This window comes from Protopterus annectens, chromosome 12.part0 (genome assembly GCF_019279795.1).
Source record: "Protopterus annectens isolate FY-2018-M chromosome 12.part0, PAN1.0, whole genome shotgun sequence".
In the NCBI taxonomy this organism is placed as follows: Eukaryota; Metazoa; Chordata; order Ceratodontiformes; family Protopteridae; genus Protopterus; species Protopterus annectens.
In genome coordinates this window covers 509,934,845-509,953,963 of record NC_056746.1, presented here as the reverse complement: position 1 = coordinate 509,953,963, position 19,119 = coordinate 509,934,845, and the positions used below count along the sequence as shown (strand labels likewise).

Here is a 19,119-nt window from a genome sequence, read left to right as displayed (position 1 = left end):
ACCACATTTCTTGTAGATTGAATTCCTGGTGCCTCCTTAACAAACATAATGAGAGGATGGACTTTGCTTTCTGATTTACACCTTTACTGTTCACATGCTAGTATCAGTGAAACAACTTCAGCTGAGGTGCAATCACCCAGAACAGCTGGTGAGAGCCACTGACTGAAGAGGACAGAGCATTCCAAAATGTCAACCAGGTACCACAAATCAGCCATTGATGGCTACCTGGAGCTATTGAAGGAAGCCACAAAAAAAGATCTGAATACTGCAGATGAAGATGGCATGACCCCCACACTTTTGGCAAGCTACCACGGGCAGCTTGAGGCACTGGAGTTATGCTGCAGCAGAGGGTAAGTAGAACTAGGTCCGAAGCATGTCATATTTTTGTAGAAGCATCCATCTCTTGTTAAGATTTAAATGAGTGACAAAATTATACTGTTCATGATTAACATCAACCTTGATGCGTCTTTGTGGACAGTACAGGTTTTTATGATTTTTTTATCACTTATTCTTGAAATATATCCTTGGGATGCATGTTCTTACCAAAAGGAAAATGGACAGTTCTCAGATATTATTGCCCAGCCTAGCACATTGTTTTGGAGTGAACATTATTTTTACAGTTAGTTTTTACAGAGGCAGAATTTTTTGTACACAGAAACTAGCAACACAGTGTTTTCTGTCCAGCCATTTTAAACTGATGCATCACATGGTGAGGTAAATTTTCTCATAACATTTTGCTTTGTAAAAGTGATGCATAAGCTGAATCAGAAACATTACAGGCTGAATGTAACAAAGCATCAGGAATTCTTGCAGCTTGGCTGTTTATATTGTTCATCCTTGTAATCGCTCAATTGGTCATATGTTTTGCTGCACTTATGTGGACATCATTGCTGCTTTTTTGTTTGTTTATTTTATTACACAGCCCCACTTATTCCAGTTTTACTGACTCTAGCCATTGTGTATTACTTGAATGGTAGTTTATTTCATGAACAAAATGTGTTTTGTTGCTGATTATGTAATGTCTCAGACATTTTAATCCTTAATTGTGTTGTCTTCTGTCACCATAAATATATTGTTTGTGTTGTTTTTTTTTTTACTTTGTATTTTGAGGCCTTTGCCTTGGGTGGTGGCTGAAAAACGTCTGTTGGGATCAGCTTACATGCCCATTTATCAAATAAATAAGTAAATACCTCCTGAAATGTTACAATACATTTTATTTATTTTAAGAAATATACATTATAGTATGCGGACAGAAGTAAGTATTACTAACAATAAACATGTTTTTTCTCTTATTTTAAGCTCATTGTTGTCATTTAATTGTCTATTATTATTTGATCAATTCTCTTATTAAATACTATATCATTTGTATGCATACCTTTGCCTTGGTCATGGGTGAAAATAGCCTGTAGACCATATCACTTGCCCATTTAACAAACAAATAAGTAACTGAACACACTAGACTGTGTGAGTCACTGATTAGATTTCAGTTACAAGTGCATGTGATTCTTCCAAGCAGAGTTGTAATGTATTTAAAGAAAATCTGATCTATAACCAAAAAATAAGTAAATAATGAAAAGGTAAATAAGTTTGCAGAGTTTTCTTTTCAAAATTCAGTTAATGTAGTGAATTGCTTGCTGGTTTTGTGGTTATTAAATGCTTACATATGTTTTTTGCACTGGCTACATTATAAATATTTGTCCACAGCTATCAGTCTACCTATTCTGTTTCAAAACAACTGTTAACACATGAAAACCAAAATGCTAAAATGCGATAAATTAATGGGGTGTCAATAAAGAGAGCTTTAATAATGAAATATGAAGTGAAACAGTTGGTGTAGCACAGGGTAAATGGTTTAAAAGGTAATCCTATAGGTTTCAAGGACTTTTAGGTCTTATTCAGTCTACTTGGGACTACTTGCCATAAACTCCAGTTCCATCCTTATTTTGGCTTTACCATGTGTACTGTTATTTTTCTTCTATGTCTACCCCATGCCTTACTGAACTGCTTTAATGTTTAGTGTGCTTGGCTCTACCATTTCAGTGAGTCTGTTTCACCACCCTTTCTGTGAAGATTTGATTCCTCACATCACTGTGTACCTACTTCTTATAGTCTCATTGCATGCCATTGTTCCCTAAGTGTTTGTTTTTGGGAGATGTTAGCCTCCTGTCTACTATTTATGCCTTTGAAGCATTTTATTCATTCTCTTGTTGTCCCCCTCTTTTCATTTCCTTTCTGCTATGTGTAGATATTGAGGTTCCTTATGATATTTCCTTAGGCTTTGGCCAGAAGATCCTCACCACTTTTTGTTCTTTGATTCAGTTCTATCATGTATTTGCACTTAGTGGTTGAAGCCTACAGAACTAGACATATAATTCCAAATGAGTTTTCCTGAGAGATTAGTACAGTGGCATTATACATCTATTTCTGCTGATTGCACACATTTCTCTGCATCCCTGTATCCTTCTGATCCTACCTGCAGCCTTTTTCCTCTTCCCACACCTGCTGAACATGAAGCTCTCCTCTGCTCCCCCCGCGACTGCATCCATTTGTTCTCTCTGACAGGAGTGAGAGGTGATTTAAAGAAGGAAAGTCTTCAGACAGGCAGTCATTAAGGATTTTTCCTTTTATGCCCTCATCCCCCTCCCCTCCTCTTGTATCTGACAGGTACCTCATAAAAATAAGAAGACCCTAGGATCACTTCTTTTTGTGTGCCTGAACTCTCATGAGTCATGTGTACATGCAATGAAGGCTACCTTGTTAATGAGACTTTGTTGGAGTCATGCACATGTCCACAGTCAATAGTATTCTTTACCAAGCACCTGTGCTCCCCATAGGTAATGGTAGTGCATCATGCCAGTTTCCCCTCAGTATTATGAGCAGTGGGACAATTACAGAAGTTCAGACTTGACTCATGCTTTACCTTAAATAAAGATTAGCTTGTTCGTCTTTCCCTATCCCACCATTGCTTAAACCTGTTTAATCATTGAGCATCCATCTTAAGCACTACAATCTTATTGCTTGCAGTAGGGACCAACTCTCTGACATAGTCATACTTGCTAATTCAACAGAAGGAATTTAAGTGGAATATAAGAAAGCCAAAGGGGAAGATTGTTTACTGTAATGTAATGTAATGTTTTTCCATAGCTTCTGTTTTTTGTAAAATATATCAACATTTTTCTTTTGTTATTGTTACAAATATGTTTTTAAAATGTTTTAATAAGGATCAGAAACATATGCTAAATGTAAGTTTATCTATTTTCTATTTAAGTTATGTATCTGGTAGATTCTGTATTGCTTATTGCTTTGAATATCTCTTCCAATTCTGTGTTGTACTGATGTTCTCCCATGATGTAGGTGAAGTGTTTTTTTTTTTTTGGGATCAATCCTACCGTGGTTAACCAACAATAAACAAACAAATAAATAAAGCCCTCCAGAAATCTTGTCTAATTCTTATGTTTATCTATGTACATTTTCATTTTTTTACACCCCTTCTGGAACACCAGTCCTATTTTCATGTTTTGTCTTCTCAAAGAAGCACAGTTTTCCTGCCAAAACCTATACAGTGTTATTTATAACTGGATTAAGGAGAATTACATAATGGCAACTGTCTGTTGTTCCTTTTTCTTCTGGCTAAACTTTTGTTATTATCTTGTGACATACTTCCACATTCTCTTTTGCTTTATACACTCATCACAAGCAATCAGCTCAGAGGTCTTAACGAAGTACACAGGTACACCAACATCCGTTCTCTCTACCCCAACCCTTTCCTTCCATCCACAAGTGTAATCACTGAAAAAATAAATAAGTATGTCACTGGATAGCTCTACGGTACCATTCCCTTAATGACTCGTGTTTTCTAATATTTCACAAAGTCAGCAGTGCTTTTTATTTAATAGTGATTACATTTTTATTTGTTTGTTTGTTTGTTTTGGTAAACAGATAAGGCCAAAGATGCACCATGTCTGTTTTCAGGAGAAGTTGATAAGTACATGTCAGTACGTGGTTTGCTTAGAATTAGAGAATGCATAAATGGAGATGGTCAGAGTCAAACCCAGGTTTACTTGATTCTGTTAACTACATCAATCACTTGCCAGTGCTGCTTCCCACTGAACTTTATTTATTCTGTTTTATTTAATCTGTGGTTTATTTTCTTTTATTTATTGTATGATAACAGGGTTAATGAGGTAATCTGTTCCAGACACATTTCAGCTTTGACCCGGGACCCAGGCAAAAAGTAATAAAGTCAGAAGAATTTGAAGATAAGCAACCAACACAATTACTTATTGGACAAAGATAAACATCAGTACACAATAATCTCTGTTCAGTAAATGATTAGTTAGCAAGTCACAGCTTTTGAAACAGAGTTACCAATGCAGGTTTATCATGTAAAGTTAATATAACAAGTCATATTACAGGTGTTTTGATGAGCTCATGGTTTAAACCCTTTTAACTCCTTCTAACACTCATAGTATCATTTCTTGGAGCACTGACCCAGAAATTAACAAAACTGAAGGCTATTACTATAGCAATAACCACACCTGGGTGTGGGTAATGCTGGATTTACCCACGGTTGGTGTGGTTTGGTCACGAGTGCGAAGCCCGAGTGGCCAAACAAAGCCAACCGTGGGTAAATCCAGCATTACCCACACCCAGACGTGGGTTATTGCTATTATACAATGACACTATTTAAGAAAAAAAATAATTACTTTTCTTAAATAATGGCATTGTATAATGCCTCCTTGCTGCCCTTCCGCAGCTGTCTGGTATTCTGCGGCAGTTCTGATGTACTGCGCATGCGTATGCCTATGCAGTACATCAGAGCTGTGGGCAAAAGCAACGGAGAAAGCAAGAGCTCCGTTGCTTTTTAACATAGCGAGACAGCTTTAAAAAAAGCAACGGAGAATCTCCGTTGCTTATTTTAAAGCTGTCTGCTATAAACCCATTTAACATAGCGAGACAGTTTTGAAAAAAGCAACGGAGAAAGCAAGATCTTCGTTGCTTTTTACAAACTGGCTCGCTATGTTAAATGGGTTTAACACAGCGAGACAGCTTTTAAAAATGCAATGGTGAATCTCCATTGCTTATTTTAAAGCTGTATCTCTATGTTAAACCCATTTAGCATAGCGAGACAGTTTTGAGAAAAGCAACAGAGAAAGCAAGATCTACGTTGCTTTTTACAAACTGTTTTGCTATGTTAAATGGGTTTAACATAGCGAGACAGCTTTAAAAAAAGCAACAGAGAATCTCCGTTGCTTTTTTTAAAGCTGTCTCGCTATGTTAAACTCGTTTAACATAACGAGACAGTGTTGCTGCAAGAGTTATAGTAATGGAAAAAGTCTGGGCGATCGGACCTTTTTCCATTACTATAACTCGGATTTACAATGTCCACGCTGACCAATCAGCGTGCACGTTTTTGAATATTAATGGGGGGGTCGTTGTATAATGCTCCTGTTTTGTCTGCAATGTCTTAACTCTTCAGCGTTACAAGTACATATGACACTGCGCTTTTAAAGTAGCAGCAGTTACCAGTGCAGAATACTAATGGAATGTTAGTAAAGGAAGTGCAGTGACTTGTGCTATGAGATGATGTGGAGATATGAGCATCGAGCAAACATGGTCATAAGAGGCTGTGGATGGTGAGGGTTCGTGGTTAAGTGCCCCCCCTCCCCCCCCCATGATGAGAGTGCTCATGGCATGAGTATTAGTGGTGGGAACACAGTTAGCATGCCTTCCACTTGGAAGAGATTTTTTGTTTTTTGGTAAACCTTGATCAGTACAATCACCTTTCATCTTTTGTACATGTTTGTGTTTAATGAGTAATTTTAGTTAGTCAGTACAATTATAATTTTAATATGTTTGATTTTAATGGGTAATTTTCAACTTACAACTTTATTTAGAGTTTACATATTAAAGATAATATATTTCTGGATTTGAGCTCAAATTACTGGTGATGATTTTGTATTGGCATAATCCTGATGTAAACAGTCTAAGCTGTCAAGGTTAATAATTCATGCACTCAATTATTTAAGAAATGTTGCTCATTTTTCTGGAGTTGGGAGGGACTATCTTATTAAAACATGGCAAACTTTTTTCGGTGCTAAAAGTTTTACACATTTTTTTATAAAGTGATTACTTGATGGTTTTCTTTGTATCAGAAATTCATAAAAAGATGAATCAAAAGCCAGCTCTGGTGGCATAGAGAGATAAAGCTCTGACTATGGCCCAGGTGACACAGGTGGATGGTTGTGCCTGCCCGGGGGTGGGAGTGCTTCAGCACTGGTGCTTGAGGTATTACTGGGAGTGTGCAGAGGTGAGGAGAGCAAATAGGTGAAGCACCCCTTAAACACTGCCTTGGAATGACTCTCTCTCTCTCTTCTCCAGCACTAAATTTGGTTGGAGGTAGGAATGCTTGGAAGACAGTCAAGGAAAGGCACTGGGATCAGCTGATGGTCCACTACATGGAAATCAAAAAATTCCAAATAAAAGTTACATAAAATTGAAAAATGGCTTATTAGAGGTAACTTTAAAAAGCAGTGGCTGGCTCTGTAGGCAGGCAGGCAGGCAGGCAGCTAAACTTGGCATTCAGCAATGTGTTACTAAAACTACTCATTTCAGTTTTTATTGGTGTCCATTAATATAGTTATTATTCAGCAGTTCAAGAAGTGTGCATTTTAAATTGAGAAATCATGTTTGGTGATTATTTATAATTCTTTGACTCTCATGACAGAATTTTTATTTCTGCGTTCTGTAGACTCTGGCTAGTGGCTTCCTTACCCTGCAGCCAGTGGACCTGTTTGTTCCTACATTAGGAAAATAGTTCTATGGTCCATTTTTCCCCATGCAGATGAGACTTAGGTATTAGGGTGTAGGCAAGTCTGCCAGTCCTGGGGACTGTCCTATTTCTAACCCCACCTTTGACAGTTTGCACAGTCTACAGTTGCTGCTTTTGGGGGGGTGCATTCAAAGTACCCTGCATGTGCAATCTCTTGCCTCAAAGACACAGCACTATAGAGTATGGACATGCTAGGCTCCTTGCTGCAGATGATACACCTGCACTCCTGCCTTGGACAGTGCTGTTTTAACCTGTGCAGCAGTAATACTGGGTGCCTGGCAATCTACTGTTATTGTGATTGGTCCCTTGGGGGGTAAAGTTGGCACTGAATCTGTCTGCCAGTATATTGGCAATATTTGTTGGCTCAGTATAGGAGGTAACATTGTGCAGTAGCTCAGAGCAAATCTGGGTATTGCCGTGGAGATTCTTTACAAAAACTATAGAAGGCCTTGTGGTTGTCTTTACTATCTCCTGCAATTCTGTTTTCATAGCTAGCTTTAGAGGATTTGATGAGGAATATCAACTTTTTGTTGAGGCTGATAAGAGAGTTTTTCCAGTTTTGGGACTTCACCTTATTCTGCATCAGTTTCCTCCTTCTGTTGTAGAGTTTGTTTATGGCAGGGGACCACCAGATTGGCTTCCTTTTTTTGGAGGAGAGCGTCTTGGTTCTATTGGGTATGGCGAGATCCATGCATTTGTGTACATGTTCGTATAGCACTGTGCATTGGTGCATGATCTGGTGGTCATGCAACTGTTCTCCATTTGCATGGGTGCTGTGAAGTTAGCCATCTCTGTTTTTAGGAGTCCAAAGTTAGCTTTGGAGAAGTTTTTCATGGTGGTTACCTTTGTGGGGGGGGGGGGGGGTGGTAGGGTGGGAGGGATGTGGATTTCCAAAGTGATTAGTTTGTGGTCGGATCTAACCAGGGAGGAGTTGACTATTGGTGTAGAGCAACGGTCGCCCATGTTAGTAATGACCCGGTCAAGGATGTTGCTACCTGTAGTGAGGGTAAGAATGAGCTGGTCCAGGGCATTGGAATTAATGAATTCCAGGAAATGTTGGGCAAGTGTATTGGTACATGTGTAGTTTTCCCAGTTAATGGGGGGGGGGGGGTAGTTGAAGTCACCTAGTATGACAGTGTTAGGTTGGACCCTAATATTCTCCAGGGTGCTTAGGAATGTGGAGTGTGAGTCTTGGGACATGGTTGGGGACCTGTAGCAGGCTACGACCTGAATTGCAGTCTTACCCAATGTTAACTGCACCTGAAGTATCTCTGATGTGTTATATTGGGCTACCAGTCTGGAAGAGTGCACATCCTTTATGAATATTGAAACACCACCACCTTTGGAGCTTTGGTCCAGTTTCTGGGGCTGAAAGGTGTGGATTCTGGGGCCTAAAGGCGTTGTGTTCTTATAGTTTGTGGCTTTTGCTGTTGCCCGCACCTACTGTAAATTTGATAAGGGACACTCCTCCCAGTCCCATCTCATTAGCTCATTCTACCTAATACAGAGGCCATTTGGGAAGGTCAGACCCCTTAGTTCCTTAACCTTGAATTTTCTTCTGTTCCTCCTCTCTCCCTTTCCACTTTACTAATGAAAAAAAAACACTTTATTCAGCTTCTTTTACTGTATTTGTGTTTCCTCCTCCTGCTCCATTACTTTATCTTGCTTCTTCTGCTACTTGCTGCAGCTTGTTCTCTAAAGTGTTCAATTGCATATTTTATATTACATTTGTTACTGCTTGTTTATAGCCTGTTTAAATTGTAAGTGTTATTCTAAGCCTCTTAGTTTTGGTTAAAGCACTTGGGCTTTAGGCTAACCCCTTAGCTCTCCCTGGCCTTCTCTCTCAGATTCTGAAAAATATGGATGGACAATTTCCTACAGTTTCTCCTGCCAGTCTGGTTGATATGAGCATCCTGAGACAGTGTAACAACTGCCTTATGCACACAGACAACCACCTACTACTACCACCTAGGAACACAATTTGTGAGAGATGCAATTACATTAGGAACCTAGAGTCTATGCACTCTCCCTCACAAGCCAGTATATCTGGCACTGAGAAGGTTGTCAACACAATCACTACACCTTGAACACCACTCACACCTACACAACACACACCCACATATGTGGAGGTCCTCAACAAAAACATACCCAAACAAAGGAGACCTCCGAGGCAAAAACCTCCGAGGCAAAAACACACAAGATCTCCACAGCCCTCCACATCACATACCATGCATAGTTCACACACCTGTGTCTCACAACCACTAAGGCTTAACCATAAACCCAACATATTAGTCTTAGGAGACTCCATTGTGAGACACACAGATGTGCCTCTAACCAGGCTGGATAAGGAGAAAGTCACAGTTAGTTGTCTGTCAGGGGCCAGAATCCACCATATCACACACGCACTCAAGTCTCTCAACAACAGGTACTGTTATGACTGTCATAGTCCATGTTGGTGTGAATGACTTGAGACGTACCTCCCTGGACTATATGAAGAGAGACATGATTGAACTCGCTGATGTATATGTCACAGGCAGGTATGTCCCTAGCCTTAAGCAGCATTTTACCATCACCAAGAATGATGCCTCAGTACAAACAGAAAATGATTGACTTTAACAATTGGCTTAGTTTCTGGTGTCATTCCAGGGGGATCCAGTACTTGGCAGCCTTGGAAGATAGGATTGACAGACCACGATGCTTTGCCAGAGATGGCCTGGATCTGTCTCACTTGGGCTTCAGGGATCTGGCAAAGGCACTTGCCTCCCCCATAGTGTCTTTTTTTTTGAAAAAGTGATGAGGTTAAAACTACCAACATAAACATTTCAACAAAACCCAAATTAAATGTCATGCTGCTAAATGCTAGGAGTCTAAACATGAAACTGCACTCATTACAAGCATTCTTAACCCTGGAAAACGCTGACATCTGTGCAGTCACAGAAACCTGGTTCAAAGCTGCAGAGAGCACCCTAGCCATGCTTGGTTACTCATCTTATCATACAGTCAGACCCCAAACTGTGAATACTAAAGCCAAAGGAGGTGGAGTTTCAATATATATTAAAGACATACACACCTCTAGGCTGGTCAAATAGTATGACACATAGGAGACACCCCAGGTGCAGTTAAATATTGACAAGACCCCTATACAAATCATAGCTAGCTACCAGCCCCCAAATCTGACCCAGGATGCCCAAACTGCCTATCTAGACCTCTTTGAATCTATCAAGATTCAACCCTTTTACTGGAAGAACTACTCATGCCAGAACACAAATGTCCAGAGATTCCTTGATTTTGTCAATGCAAATGCTTTGGAACAGCTAATCAGTACCCCCACAAGAGGTGATAATATCTTGGACTTGGTATTAACCAACATAAGTAACCACTGCAGCATCCCTGCAGTGACATCCTCCCTTGTAAGATTAGACCATAAAGCGGTCATGTTCGAAGTCACCATCTCCCCCGACCCCCCTCTAGCTAGGGTCAAACAAAAAACTTTTCCAAAGCTGATTACAGCCTCCTGAGGAATGCTATAAACAGCTTCACAGCCCTCTCCCCCTCTCTAGGAACTGGCACCAGTATCCAAAACTATACCAAATTACTATATGAACATTTATATGGATGCATGGAATCAGAAATACCTGACAGGACTAAATCATCCTCTGCAAGGAAGAGTAAACCTATCTGGTGGACATCTGCAATAAATAAACTCTATAACAAAAGAAAAAAATTGCTGTCCAGGACCAAGAAGGAGCAGGTGGCCAATTGGAAGCAATCTCTTCATAGCCTAAACAAGCAAATAAGAGCACTAGTGAAATCCTTCAAAGCATACTTCGAGTCCAAATTGGCCACATCTACTAGAGACAATCATAAGGCCTTCTTTACATATGTCTGCAATCTCAAAGGTAGCACTCAGATCTGTTCAGAACTGGTGGTCATGGACACCACATATACAAATGCCGTAGATATAGCAAACTTGCTGGCTGACAGATTCACTGAAAATTTCACCCCTCTGTCCCCCATCAGTAAATCAGGACATTCCCAGTACTTGCCCCCTTCCACTTATATCTAGGGATCAGGTCATCACTGCTCTCTCAAAGGCAAAAAATACGGCCTCCATGGGACCTGATAACATCCCAGGCTGCATCCTACATGAACTCAGGCAGGAACTTGCAGCACCATTAGGTGCACTATTCAACCAAAGCCTGAGTACCGGCTTTGTCCCAGCTGAGTGGAGGACAGCCACTGTCATCCCTTTACACAAAGGTGGAGCATCCACCAATCCAGGAAATTATAGACCCTTCAGCCTAACTAGCCTGATCTGCAAGGCCATGGAACGGATTATCATGGACCTCATTAACAAGGACATTGGCAACCTCCAAACACTCGATCCCACACAGTTTGGCTTCATCAAGGGGAGGTCACGTCTGGTCGACAGTCACAGTCAACAGCCATCAAAGCCATGGATGAGTGGAAGACAGTGCACACTGCCTACCTTGACCTGGCCAAAGCCTTCAACACTATCCCCCACTTGGGAATACTAGATAAACTCTCTCAAATGGGCATCAATCTGTATGTTACCAGATGGGTAGCTAACTAGCTCACTGATAGAACCCACCTAGTCAAAATAGAGGAAGCCGCCTCAAGCAGTAGAACCGTATCAAGTGGCGTACCCCAGGGTTCGATCTTGAGGCCATTGTTATTTGGATATACTTTTCTGAGGTGCAGGCCAAAACCAGTGGGCTATGGCTGACCAAGTTTGCAGATGATTGCAAGCTGGAGCTGTCATCAATTCTCCTAGTGACGTGGACATTCTCCAAGAGGGTCTCACCCAAACAAATCACTGGTGCCAGAAACATGGCCTCAAGCTGAAACAAAATAATCCACCGTCATCCCCTTTGGGGAGACTGATGTCCCCATAAATCATCACATTAATAACAATGTCCTAAGCATGCAGTCGGTCGTGAGGGATTTGGGCACCCAGATTGATAGCAACCTGACTTTTGACCACCATGTTGCTTCCAAAGTTCCATTGTATGGAAAACTTTCTACATGGCCCACCTCATAAGTAAGGGTATCTCATCCAGGGACAAGGAGGTCATAACATCCCTGTATTCTTCCCTTATAAGGCCCATTATTGAGTACAACACCCCATTCAACATGTACCTCACAAAGCACATGCAGCAGCTGGAGAAACCACAGAGGTTCCTCACCAGGAGAATCCAGGGACTCAAAAATCTACCATACGCAGATAAGCTAAAAGTCCTATCCCTCTACTCTGTTTCATACAGACTCCTCAGAGGTGACCTCTGTCTGGCATACAAGGCGATCTCGGGCCCCGCCTTGATGGGACTGCTGCATATCCGCAAGTCAAGCTCCACTCAAATAACCTGAACACATGGCCTCAACCTGGTCTGTGACATCAATAAGACATGTTGGCGGGACAGATTTGTGTCATAGAGACTCCCCTATCTATGGAACAGACTCCCTCTCCATGTCAAGCAGAGTACCTCTTTACCCCTTTTTAAGCGCAACCTGGATAACTGGATGAGAAATAGAAACTACATCCCTGGGATTCCACCCGTATCACTGCTGGACAGGGGTATCAGGTGCTGATTTGTCTACGCATGGGCTAAACTCTTGGCTAGGCTTATAAGGGCCTCAGTGCCAATAGCCTAGTAACTTCCTATGATCCTAAGATCCTATGATCCTAGTAGACATCAAATTTGAAAAATGGAACTCACTCTCCTTGACTGCTCACATCCTTAGGTAAATGTGAGACATGCGAATGTTCCATCTCTATTGCCCAGCCCTCTTTTAAAAAGTGGTGTGGTGTGGCACTTGCACAGTGCTGAGGAGATGGTTGTCTCCATGAATTTGTTCTGTGTTATAAAGTCTGAAATTTGATAAAAAGTACCAGCTAAAGTTATTTTTGGATGTGAAACTGGGGGTATTACAAATTTAAGGTTTTCGTTTTAAGATGATGGTGATGGAACACAAGAAAATCCAAGATGAAGTATTTTAACCCCCCCCCCCACACACACACACACACACACACACACACATACACACACACACATATGACTAAGCTCAAAGGATCATCTACTTGCACACAATTAATCCATTCATTATGCGGTCATGGGAGCCAGGAATCCCAGGGTGAAGCAAGAAAACTACAGCCCTTTCATTCCCACCCAGGATTCCCCAGTGAGCTCATCCACTTGTACCTAGAGCCAGGTGTTAGGGAGTGGACAGCTTACTGGTCTTGTGGGATAACCTACCCTCTCCTCGGGTGACGCACCCCACTCCTCTATGTTGGCTCTTCTGAACTACGCTGTAGCTGCCCTTCAAGTGGAAGCATGACTCTGAATGCTGAATGCCCCTTGGCTTACTATGTGAGTTGCACAATGCAGTGCAGGCTCACCAGGCTTGAGCTCTGTAAGGCAAAGAGTCCTAGTGATTCTGCTAGGGTAATCCATGTGGCAAGCAAGATTTGCTTCCTTTCCCCAAGAACTGGTGAGCAGGGCAATGACTGCTCACTCTCCCGTCTTCCCCATCAGTTCTTACACTTGCCTGAACTACTATTTAATTTCAGGTTGCCTGCGACATAGTTAGAGCTTTACTGCTGTATGCCATGGAGCTGGCCTGAAGATGAAGTAGATTTGATAGAGACAATGAATATTTATGGAGAAAGTGAATAGTAGTAAAGAACTTAAGATGCACCCTCAGCCTGGTAATGGTGCAGAACAAACAGTGGTGATAAAGGGACTGTCACCAACAGATATTAGTATGGCTGTGGAAAGAATAATGCATAATTTGAGACTTTTAGCTGGTCATCTGAAATGCGATAGCAGGTAATTAGAGTAGTTTGAAGTGAATGATGGTGATATAATGAAGCAGCATCATGGCATTTTGCTACCACTGAAAAATTTACTAGGGAAGTCAAGAGATTAGACCTTAGACATGTTTGGACAGGCTTACTATCAAAATTTTGAATGCCGTTATGCGAACTTTGATTGTTGAAAGTCAGTTTATCAAAGTTTCATAATGGCAATTCGAAAATTTTGAACTTGCAACAGCAAATGTGAGTGTGCATTCTCTGTTGTGAGATCAACATATTGATTGGAGATTGCACTACAGTGGGGATCTGGAACTTTACCCTTTTCCTCATTGTAGTGTGATCTCACAGTTGTAATACATAAGTAGCAGAGAGTGTGGTGGGCACAGCCTCCCACATGGGGGATACTCAGGGCCTTGCCCCCCTGCAAAATGTGTGTTGAACATCACCAGTTGTTAAGGTAAGTTTGAAAAATGTCAACAATTTGATTTCAAATTGTTGACATTTTTTTGTTTTATTATTTTGATTGGTCGTTATTGTTAATTTCAGTAATGTTTTTCGAGTAAGTAATTATTGCAAAAATGTTTTCCAAATTATTTTAATAATAAACCATTTGAACCTATATAAAACACAAGATGGAGAGACAGCTGGAGAGACTGAAGCAAGAAAGATGAGCTTGTGAGCGAGTAGTGTATTAGAAAGGGAAGACAATTTAAATTGTTTAGGTGTTCTGAAATCCAATATGGCACTGTGGATTGGATTTGCAAACTGAGCTCTGGGCATGGAAAAGTCATACATGCTGTTGTTGTTTGAGAGTAAAGGTTATTTGATGAACCAGATATCCCGCTGATTCCATCTGTTTCATGGTATGAGAAAGAAATGGGCTTTGTGGCACAGGCAGGTAAGAAATGAGTGATCAAGAGATGTTATGATTTTTAGTTATTGCCCTTCAGCAAAGGCAGCAATAATTTTTGGCTGTGATAAAAGAATTAAGAGGAAAAGACAGGTACAAGTTGAATTTCCATCTGTATTGAAGATATTTTTTCCAAATGATGCATAAGTATTCATGAACACCCAGTCAGCATTAGCAAGGTTACAAGAGTCATCATGGCAGAATGAGATAATGAGATAGATGTTGGAGAGACTGAACAATCTGCTGTAGTGAGAGATGTAGATCCCTTGCCTGAGGTGGTATTTGATAAATGAGAAAAAAGAGGTGAGGATACAAGGCCAAAATGATTATTTGTCTACAAGATGGCTTCCAGTGGCTGGAAACAAATAACTTATATGTCAAAAGGATTTATTTCAGTATACAACATTTTGGTTAATGCGGCTATGCAGGTACAGTTTAAACTATTTGTAATGCTAGCAAATATTTGTTACTGTTCAGTGCTTGCTAGTAAATGGACAAAATTGTTAAAGGTCAGTGTTAAGCTTATGGGTAGTATTTGTAGTCATTAAGTGGAGGCATAAAGGCTATCCTTGCTGTCCACAAATGAGAGTAGCTAATCCATGATTCATAGAGGACACTTAAGCTAACGCTTGATGGCCATGAATGAGCATATGGAAATGAAGCTATAATGAAATGTAAATGAGAAATTATCTAAAACAGTGTATGCTAATGAACTATATTTGCAATTCATAGTGGAAATTTACCGCTTTTCCGTAGATAGGCTATATAAAGAGGAGACTTGCCAATCGTATCACCTTTACAATCCATGAAAATGGTGTTACTTGCTGCTATCCTTGCTATTTTAAGGTGTGAGTTGCTTGTCTTTTATAGCCCAAACCACCTGTGCCCAGTAGTGCTCACTAGCCAAGAAAGTGGAGATATAGGCAGAGGATAACTCATTAATACTGGTGTAGAGGTGCAGGGGTATTCCTCCTGTACAAGACTGAGTGGCTTGATATTATGATGCACTGTCACTTCCTGCAGAGGTATTAACAAATTGTGAGGTGTGAGATCCTGCCATTAAGACTGGGGACTGCATGCCACTTTCCTCAGGTTGCTCACAGATATAACTATTTTATCATCATCACCAACAGTCACTCTGCTGTTGATCTCCCCAACATTAATTGGTATAGTGGAACTGTTTCTGCTTCTAACCCTGTAAAAATAAATGGACTACAGTCCTGTTCAAGAAATAGCATACACTATCGTATGCTTATAAAGGAGTTGGGGAGGACCCTTAACATGCACACTGCCTTCATTGTCATTTTTTATAGAAGTGGAAGGTTCACCTATTAATAGTAATTGCCATAGGATAAATGTAATCATTCCATGAATACATTCAGTTCTCTGTATAAACAGATGGTAATGCTTTTAAACCGACCTTCCTAAGCAGATGGTTGTTGCTGTTGCAGACATTGGTAATAGCCAGTGTCCATACCACCTCTGATTATTCCAGTGCCATTATTGCCTGCGTCATAGTTATCCTCATGGATGGAGAGGAGGTGTTAATGGTGTTAATGAGATAATTGTTGGTGGCCCTCCCCAGTACTGGTACGGGCAATTCTAATTACATCCTACCCCAGCCTGCCACTGGCATGTCCTACCATATCATTTGCCCTTTTTGCACTGTGTTAATATACAGCTTTTGCCACTCATTGCATTAATGTCCAGGACAACTTGATTACAAACTTTTGTCCTCTCAGCTTGTCTGGACCCTGCTTTACCAAAGAGATGTTTCCCATATGTCCTGATAGCTACCATGTGGATCTGATTTTCCTCATGGCTGAACTTGTCCTTCCTCAGGCATGATCCCTTGTTTTGCATAGTTACTGCATATAAAAAAAACAAAGGCCACAGTCATACACAAAAAAAGGTGTAATCATCAGTCAAGCAACACAACAATGATCATGTGTGCCTTCAGTCCTCATATAAAAAAGTTAACACAAAGCACATAATTCTATACACATGCAAAGTCTGCAGCATCATTCACAACAGTAAAGCAGTCACTTTTTAACACATTTCTTCCCCTAGCCACTTTCATTTCATGTATTCAAAGCACTGTAATTTTTCATTCTTCAGTGATACTCGGAAATCTTCAAGTAAGGACACATGTATGTTCAGACAAGAACACATTCTTACTACTTCAGTACTTCACAATTAAAACACATATATCCATTCACAATCACTACATGACACTAAACTACTGATTTTATCAGTGATCACCAATTATTTCCCACTGCTTCTGTAATGATTTCCCAGTTATAAATGACAGCTTTACACTATTCACTATAGCCATAATAATATGCCCATGATATCAGTAAAATAAGCATGTCTTTGATGTAACTCACTATTTTGTACATATTTTCTGTTTCATACTAAATTTTAATATTATCATTATTTTTTCCTTACTTTAAGAAGTACGTGGTTCCTTAAGACATTTGCCACCTTACTCGGGTAAAATTCAAGTCCATTTACACGTTTTGCATTCCAACTAGGCTCTTTTTATGCTAATTTCTATGAATCACAGTAATAAGCAAACATGTAAGGCCACTTTTGCAAATAAGTCACTTACGTCTGTTCATGAATGCAACTTCAGGTTTTCTTGAATGTGCTGAGGAAAGCAGCGGAGTCTGCAGCACACCTTAGCATTCCCCAGCATGCTGCAGGAGTATGCAGATATGCTCAAATCTGAAAATATTTAGAACAAAAAAAGAAAATGAAGTCATATATATTACAGTTTCCAGAACCATAAAGTGTAATCCCTGGCCATCTAATATCATCTGGCACATCTTCTCACTTCAAAACACTCAGTACTTAATAAAAGGTGGTTATCATACACATAGGAATATGTATTTATGTATTTATGTATGCACCCCCAAAACAAACAAACAAACAAACAAATAAATAAATATTACTGCTGCTGCAATGATGGAATAAATGGCATTCAGTAGTAATACTTCCAAAAGGATAGCTAAGGTAAGGTACAGCAACACAGCAATTACAAATAATAAGAAATAAAAATGATTATTGTGTTCTGTTTTTTCTGCATCATATAAATGAAATTAGAATGTTTTCCTTTAAAAAACATGTATGTGACAAAGCATTTTTGGTTAAACCAAACTTACCAGTTATAACACTACCTGCTCTAATGCCTCTGCTGGTTAACTGGATTTGGTTAAGGTGATGTCACTCCCCAGAATGAGTGGTTCTAAACTTGTGAAACACAACCCTGCTCATACTTTCGTCATTCTGGTTCTGGCCCTTCCAAACCTGGCAGCACCTGTTAAGTTATGAGGCCGCTCTCCAAGCTGGTCTAACAAGTAGACCAAAATAATGGTCTACCTTCTCTGGGAGTCATATCTGCAAAAGACTGAGGCATGCACTAGAGGTTCAGATTGGAAAAAGATCAATATCTGACAGGAGTCGAATGAACACCTGGAAACCTTGAAAGGGATTATTCATTCCAACCAGCAATGCCATCACAAGTACGATGACCTACAGAAGTGTAGGCCATACCAGCTGGCTGAGTGAGTTGACCAGATAGAGGGAAGAAGACCAGAGTTATATAGCAAGTATAAAATTATTATTTTTTGTTTGGGTTGTATTTAACATAGCTTAAACATAAGTTTAAAATGAAAGAAGGTTGCATAATTGAAGGTATTTGCTAGAAGAAATATGTTTACCTGCAGAAATGTATCTGAAATGTTATTGTAATAATGGAAAAGAAAGCATAAACATATCTGTACACAGAACTGCATCTGAATGCAAACATATTAAATGTTTAAGTGATAACATAATTGTATAAATGCAAATATAAGATATGTATGTATAGAATACAAATTTGCATATATGTGTCTGAAAATTACTGATATAGATTTGCATGAATACACTTTTAACTACTTGTTCATGTATTTAAAAAAGTTTGCATTTCCATGTTTTCATTTAGTATTTCTTAAAATTATGTAGTAGTTAAATTACATGCAGTTTGTGTAGGCTAGGAAATATTTATTAGCATATTAGTTGTATAAGAAAGTAATTTATTCAACAATTATAACTGCACATGCAAGGTGGCTGAAGGAAGTCAGGAACCATATCCTAGCCAGAGTGGAAGTTGGGGAGGCAGAGGCTTTGTTGTAGTGTCAAGTGAAGGTCCAGTACATACTTAAGTGAGAAATAACCAGTATTATTATTTCTCTATTATTTATGCACACTTTTTAAAAACATCCCCTTATATGCTTAGAATTGTTAAGGAAGACAACTATCAAGCAAACAATTCTGTACAGCTTAGGAAATGAAAATTTCCACGATTTTCTAAATTGTTCTGTGTTTCTGCACATTCTGGCTGAACAAAATGCAGAGACTATTGCATGAAAAGCATAATATTTAAAAAAACATTCTACCAAAACTGTTTGTGTTTATAAGTTAAAGTAAATGGAAGATTAGCAAAGTATGATAATTCAGATACTAATATATATTTGAACAAATGCATGGTAAGCAAGTACT

At 39.7% G+C, this 19,119-nt stretch overlaps 1 protein-coding gene across 1 annotated transcript in view; it reads left to right on the top strand.

Moving 5' to 3' along the window:
* Nucleotides 1–59: 59 nt before the first annotated feature.
* ANKS4B (ankyrin repeat and sterile alpha motif domain containing 4B) overlaps nucleotides 60–19,119 on the top strand; it is a 128,561-nt gene continuing 109,501 nt past the window's right edge. Inside the window, exon 1 of the mRNA XM_044089648.1 lies at nucleotides 60–350. Coding sequence (XP_043945583.1) covers nucleotides 187–350 — 164 coding nt within the window. The 5' untranslated portion in view covers nucleotides 60–186. The remainder of the gene's footprint in view (nucleotides 351–19,119) is intronic.